At 42.3% G+C, this 6,562-nt stretch overlaps 1 protein-coding gene across 1 annotated transcript; it reads left to right on the top strand.

Moving 5' to 3' along the window:
• The first annotated feature begins 1,428 nt into the window (after window positions 1–1,428).
• On the top strand, window positions 1,429–6,088 carry LOC149233623 (uncharacterized). Its single transcript, XM_089382243.1, has 5 exons — window positions 1,429–1,848; window positions 1,978–2,825; window positions 3,195–3,363; window positions 4,291–4,887; window positions 5,972–6,088. Exons 1-5 carry the CDS (start codon window positions 1,429–1,431, stop codon window positions 6,086–6,088), a joined length of 2,151 nt encoding a protein of 716 aa, XP_089238369.1.
• The last annotated feature ends 474 nt before the right edge of the window (window positions 6,089–6,562 follow it).

Genomic DNA, 6,562 nt, shown 5'->3' with positions numbered 1-6,562 from the left:
AATGAGGCGGCAAAAAAAACAAGCGGTAATTCTCTAGCCCCGAACCACACCCCTTCACGTGAACAGGTCGGAGGAATTTATTGCCGCGTCCATATGTCCACTGCGGATGGTGCCAGCGGTGCTGTCAGTCAGAGCTGTCTCGGGTTGCCAAATGCTACAACACTTAGGTTATACGGTGGGTTTCACATATGGAGTGGGGCGATACTTTAGGTCTAACAAATATAACATATATAAATATTATCAGCCCGTGAATATAATACATGACCCTATCGGTCCATGCTAACCAAGAACTATAACGATAATGGTGTTGTAACCTTATCGTAATTTTTTTTTTTATATATATTTATTATATGGGTTCGGGTATGTGACAAATTGGTATCAGAGGAGAGGTTTCCATACTGTGACCTCTGGGACAAGTCTTAACATGTTAAATTGTGGAAGAAAACACAACGATTTTTTTTTCTCTTTCTTTCCCTTTTGGGTACTAAGATGTACAAATAACTAATAGTTTTGAATATTTACTGACTTTATTTTAGGAAAAAAAAAAAAGAACAACAGCGAGACGCTAGATAAGCGGCAGTAATTATGCAGAGAGCTAGCAGTGCTCCGCACAGAACGATAGCAGGCCAGGAACCTGCAACAAATCCTAGGGATAACCCAGAGCTGTGGGTACAGCTTGGCGAAGAGACACGGAGCACAAATTTAGCCATATTAGAAACAGTCCAGGAACTGAAAAATGAGATGGCTCGGTTGCGAGAGGATAATGCGCGATTGAAAATGGAGCAAGAAAGAATTTTAAAGAGTTTGTCTGAAAGGCAGAACCCGCCATTAGCCAATCCCAGTGCAGAACAGCAGAGAATGACGGAGGAGCAACATTACCAAGCAGAACCTGAAAAATCGGAAGAAAGAGAGGATCAATCTGATAATGCATCCGAACAACAGACCTCAAAACGTCAAAGGGTGGAGTTACAGGGAGAATTTCGGAAGATTAAGCCCCCACACTTTGATGGGGAACAAGAGGAAGCGGCTAAAGCATGGCTAATTAACATGAACAAATATTTCCAGCTGTATGAATACGACCATAACCTGAAGGCACGATTGGCCATCTTTCAATTACAAGGGAAAGCAACCCTGTGGTGGGAAGAGGTCAAAATCGTCAAGGGGGTAAGCGAACGAACCATCACATGGGAAAAGTTTCAGAAATACTTCAAAGAAAGATATTTGACCGAGCGCTTTTATGATGAAAAGGCAAAGGAGTTCCACGATTTGCGGTTGGGACAGCAGACTATGGACGAGTTTATTAATCGTTTTACCTCCCTGCTTCGTTATGTGCCCTACCTTAAGGAAGAAAAAGCCAAGGTGCAAAGATTTGTTAGTAGTTTACCCATGTATATACGAGAAAGGATTGAGTTTGACAATCCTAGGACGATGGATGAAGCGATTCGCAAGGCTAGAATCTGTTATCAGCAGAACAAACAGAAAGGGGACGCTTCAAATAGGAAATGGAATGAAAAAAGGGGTAGTAAAACTGTTGGAAATAGTAAAGGAAGTCGCAGCGGTGGAGTTAAGGGTGGAAGTAAAGGGCAGAACAACCGGACTGTACAAAGAGGATCGTTCAGGTCCAAGACAACCGGCGAATCCAGAATGAGCGAACAGCCTGTCAAGCTGGAGAGCGAAGGAATAACCAGACCTCCAGTACAGTGCTGGGGTTGTGGAGGACCGCACTACGTCAAAAACTGCCCGCAACGGAAGGGAACCGATCAAATATCCCAGATTCACGAGGCATCAACCGTTGGTGATGTGGGACGCAGCGTGCCTAGGATTAACGCAGCCCTGGACGACCGTCAGGCGGAGTACCAGCCCACCATGGTGGAATTTGAAGGTAAAATTTCAGACCTTTCTATAGCTGTTCTAATTGATCCAGGAGCTACTTTAAGTTATATTAGCCCAAAAATAGTAGAACAATGTAAGTTACAGCCTGAAAAATTCAAGAATTCATGGCTGGTAAAGCTAGCTACAGGGGCTAAAAGACGAGTGTTGGCAAAGATTAATAGCTGCCCTCTAACATTAGCAGGACAGCCAGTGGTAGCAGATCTAAATGTGCTTCCACTTGGCTCATACGATGTTCTGATTGGGATGGACTGGCTAGAGAAGCACTGGGCATTAGTAAACTGCAAGACAAAAACCATTTGCTACAAAGATGACCTTGGAAAGGAACAAGTGATGCAAGGGATAAAACGACCAGTGCAGGTCCGGCCAATCACTGCATCACAGCTAGCTAGGTGTATCAGAAGAGGATGCCAGATTTATGCCATTCAGGTAGGATATGAAGATTCCAAGGATAAAATGGTCACGCTGGACAACCTTCCGGTAATAAAAGAATTTGCAGATGTATTTCCAGAAGAGATACCTGGGCTACCCCCAAAAAGGGATATAGACTTCACTATTGAATTGGTTCCAGGGGCAACACCAGTATCACGGGCACCTTATAGAATGAGTGTACCCGAGTTGACTGAATTAAAAATGCAACTACAGGAATTACTAGACAAAAATTATATCCGACCCAGCGTATCTCCATGGGGAGCCCCGGTGTTATTTGTCAGGAAGAAAGACGGAACCCTTCGAATGTGTATAGATTACCGACAGCTAAACAAGCTCACGATAAAAAAGAAATATCCCCTACCTCGGATTGATGAACTTTTTGATCAAGTCAAGGGTGCCACAGTATTTTCTAAGATCGATTTGCAATCAGGTTACCATCAGATTAGAATTAAGGAGGAGGACATCGCAAAAACAGCTTTCAGAACACGATATGGGCACTACGAGTTTGTAGTGCTACCTTTCGGGCTGACTAATGCACCTGCCACTTTTATGTGTTTAATGAATAGTGTATTCCATAAATTTCTGGATAAATTTGTACTAATATTTATCGATGATATTCTGATTTACTCCCGTACTAAGGAGGAGCACGAGGAACATCTCAGGTCGGTACTGCAAACTCTTCGAGAGCACCAACTGTACGCTAAATTCAGCAAGTGTGATTTCTTCAAAGAGGAGATACAGTATTTAGGTCATGTAATCACAAAGGAAGGGATTGCAGTAGACCCTGAAAAAATAAGGACCATAATGGAATGGCCCGTACCTAAGGATGTGGCAGATATCAGGTCTTTCATGGGATTGGCCGGTTATTATAGAAGATTTGTGGAGGGCTTCTCAAGAGTAGCATATCCTATTACTTCCTTGCAAAAGAAAGGAAGGGCTTTCAAATGGACTTCAGAATGTCAGCAAAGCTTTGAGAAACTTAAGCGTTTTCTCACCTCTGCTCCCATTTTGAGTATAGCAGATCCTAATAAGGATTATGTGGTATGTACCGATGCAAGCCGAGAAGGCGTGCGTGATGTGTTAATGCAAGAGGGGAAAGTGATCACCTATGAATCAAGAAAGCTAAAGGAGCACGAGCAGAAATATTCTGCCTACGACTTAGAATTAGCAGCCGTCATACATGCACTAAAAATGTGGCGGCATTATCTTCTGGGAAGAAAATTTCTGTTGTTAACAGATCATCACAGTTTGACAAATTACTTCAGTCAGCCCACCCTGAATTCAAGGTAAGCCCGTTGGGCAGATTTCTTAAGTGGATTTGACTTTGATATTAAGCATTTGAAAGGAAAGGAAAATCGTGTGGCTGACGCACTGAGTCGGAAGGTGCAATGTTTATATGAAATTTCGTCCAAGAAATGGAAGAATCCCTTGCAAGAAATGATAAAAACAGCCACAGATCAAGATGCCGAATACCAGCAAATAAAACAGCAGTTACAACTTTCCAGCGAAGAAAATCAGCAGGGGTATGAGATAGATGAGGATGGGATGCTGCTCTATAAAAAGAGGTTGTATGTACCTAATAAAAACAGTCTTAAAAATCTGGTTTTGGACGAGTTTCATATCAGCCACTACGCAGGTCATCCCGGATACCAGAAGATGCTTACTGCACTTCGGAAAGAATACTATTGGCCTGGAATGAAAAAGAATGTAGCTGAATATTTAGCGCGGTGTTTGGAATGTCAGCAGATCAAAGCAGAACATCTACATCCGGCAGGGTTATTACAACCTTTGCCCATTCCAGAATGGAAATGGGAAATCATATCCATGGATTTCATAACCGGGCTGCCTAGGACAAAGAAGCACAATGATTCTATTATGGTCGTAGTAGACAAATTAAGTAAGGCAACGCACTTTATACCAGTGCAATCTACCTATAGAGCTGTGCAAATTGCACACATTTTTATGCAGAATGTGTTCAAACTGCATGGGCTTCCGAAGACAATAATATCCGATCGAGATGTAAAATTCACATCAACATTCTGGAAAGCATTGTTTACCGAACTGGGTACACAGCTGAATTTCAGTACAGCCTATCATCCCCAGACCGATGGAAAGACTGAACGAGTGAATCAAGTAGTAGAAGACATGTTAAGAGCATGCGTGATGCAGAAACCGACTCAATGGGAAGAATATTTACATTTGGTTGAATTCGCTTATAACAACGGATATCACACATCATTGAAAATGACTCCCTTTGAGGTCTTGTACGGACGGAAATGCCGTACACCTTCAAGTTGGAGTGGGCCTGAGGACAAATTGAGATTGGGACTAGAAATGCTCAAAGAAATGGAGGACATGGTAAAAAGGGTGCGGACTAATTTAAAGGCTACCCAAGACCGCCGAAAGAGCTTTGCAAATCGGAAAATAAGGTTCAAAGAGTACCAGGTCGGCGACCATGTTTACGTAAGAATTCAAGCCAGGAAAAGTACCCCGCAATGGAGCGGTTGCGCCAAACTTGCACCCCGCTATTTTGGACCTTTCCAGGTCTTGGCAAGAGTTGGGCCGGTAGCCTACCAGCTCGCCCTGCCAAGCCACATTAGAATCCATAATGTCTTCCATGTTTCCATGCTTAAAAAATACATTTACGACCCTAAGCATGTGATCAAATGGCAAGATATACGGGTAAGCACTAATTTCAATTTAACTAATTGGAAATGTGTTTTGGAGATAAATGACTGGTACTGTTGATGGTTGCAGGTCGAACCGGAAGGAGAGGTCCTGGTCGAGCCGCTGAGCATTCTCGACCGGAGAGAAGTACAGCTGCGGAAGCGAGTTATTACCCAAGTTAAAGTGCAGTGGCAGCACTATAGGCCTGACGAGGCCACTTGGGAAGATGAGGAACTTCTTAAGCAAGCTTATCCGGGGCTGTTTGAGAACATCAAACATCGGGACGATGTCCAATCTCAGGCGGGGGAGATGTGATGACCCCGGGAAAAGTGTAAATATTTAAATCTTACTGTGGTAAAAGACAGAATTAAGATAACAATGGAAGACTGTTTGTTTTAAAAAAAAAAACCTTAGTAGTATTTCTTGCTATTTTATATGTGCACTAAAAGAATAATTATTCCAATAAAGAAATACTTATGATAGTGTTGGCAACTCCCGGGAGGGAATTGGAAAAGAAAGTCAGTTATCAAAACTGCAAATAACCACCTTCCCTAATTGGAAAAGGGTCTCCAGGGAAAAGGGAAGGGGGTTGGCAAAACTCTGGGCTGTAGAGACAGGCAGAGAGAAAAAGAGGAAAAGAAAACACGAAAAGACTAAGTCTGGTAAGGATCAGATAGTCGAGCACGAAGTGCAACCTTGCTGAGGATAGTGATCCGGCAAGAGGAAGCTTAGGGGGAGACTCTGGTCCTGGAGGACAAGTCTCATGGATGGGCGGTTAAACAACTATGCACATAATCTGCAGGTGATTTACTAAGGGATTAAAGAATTGTCAGTGACCAGGTAAGTAAACTAAACCCTAAAGCATCTGAAAGTTATCTGTGTGTTATATAAGTTATTGTTTCCTTGAATATACAAATGTTACTTTCTATTGCTGCACTAGGAGGTCTGCAAACGATTATGACTTGGGTACGATAAACTGTAGTACTTGTACCCGGAACAGGGAAAAGAGATAAGAACAGTGCGGGACAGAAACCTGGCGGTAGAGGTTACTGTCTCGTTGTCAACGCACACAGAAACAAAGATAAGACTAAAACCCTGACTGTGAACAGGATGGTTGAAACTGTTTTCCTAGGTAGTTTTAAAAGAGTCTTGTCAACATTAAGAAAAGCTATCAATAGTAGATCAGTGGTGTGGAATGACAATAAAAATAACCCAAAACTTAACACACAAAAATAGTATCTTCCCGAGATTTGTACCGAACTCAGGAAATAAGGTAAGTCAAGAAAGAAGAATAAGACATAACCCTCAGAGCCGGGTAAGCTCTTGCAGTATAGAACAAGCTCCGCAATCATATTGTGCATGGTGAGTACCCAAATGGGTGGAGTATACCTGAAATATGACCGCACACCCGGAAAATCGAAAACTCATGGAGCAAGAATCAAAGCTTTACTTAGGCTATCATTTAAGCAAATTTAAAAGAAGACCGAGCAGCAGCTAAACTGTTACACAAAGAGCTATTTAAAAAAAAAAACAGTGATATATATAACGAGTTAGGAAACCGATTAAACATCCA

The sequence above is a fragment of the Pinus tabuliformis genome, chromosome J (genome assembly GCF_031772625.1).
Source record: "Pinus tabuliformis cultivar Carrire ecotype Pingquan chromosome J, CPIR1, whole genome shotgun sequence".
Taxonomy (NCBI): domain Eukaryota; kingdom Viridiplantae; phylum Streptophyta; class Pinopsida; order Pinales; family Pinaceae; genus Pinus; species Pinus tabuliformis.
Note: the sequence above shows the minus strand (reverse complement) of the source record. Positions and strands in the feature narration are given on the sequence as shown.

Bases quoted from the DNA above. Each gene is read 5' to 3' on its own strand.
- LOC149233623 (XM_089382243.1), top strand. From the start codon at position 1,429: ATGGATGAAGCGATTCGCAAGGCTAGAATCTGTTATCAGCAGAACAAA. The intron at 1,849-1,977 runs GCGGAGTACCAG...TGTAAGTTACAG, and splicing joins CAGCCCTGGACGACCGTCAG to CCTGAAAAATTCAAGAATTC. The intron at 2,826-3,194 runs GTTTGTAGTGCT...CGGTTATTATAG, and splicing joins ACACGATATGGGCACTACGA to AAGATTTGTGGAGGGCTTCT.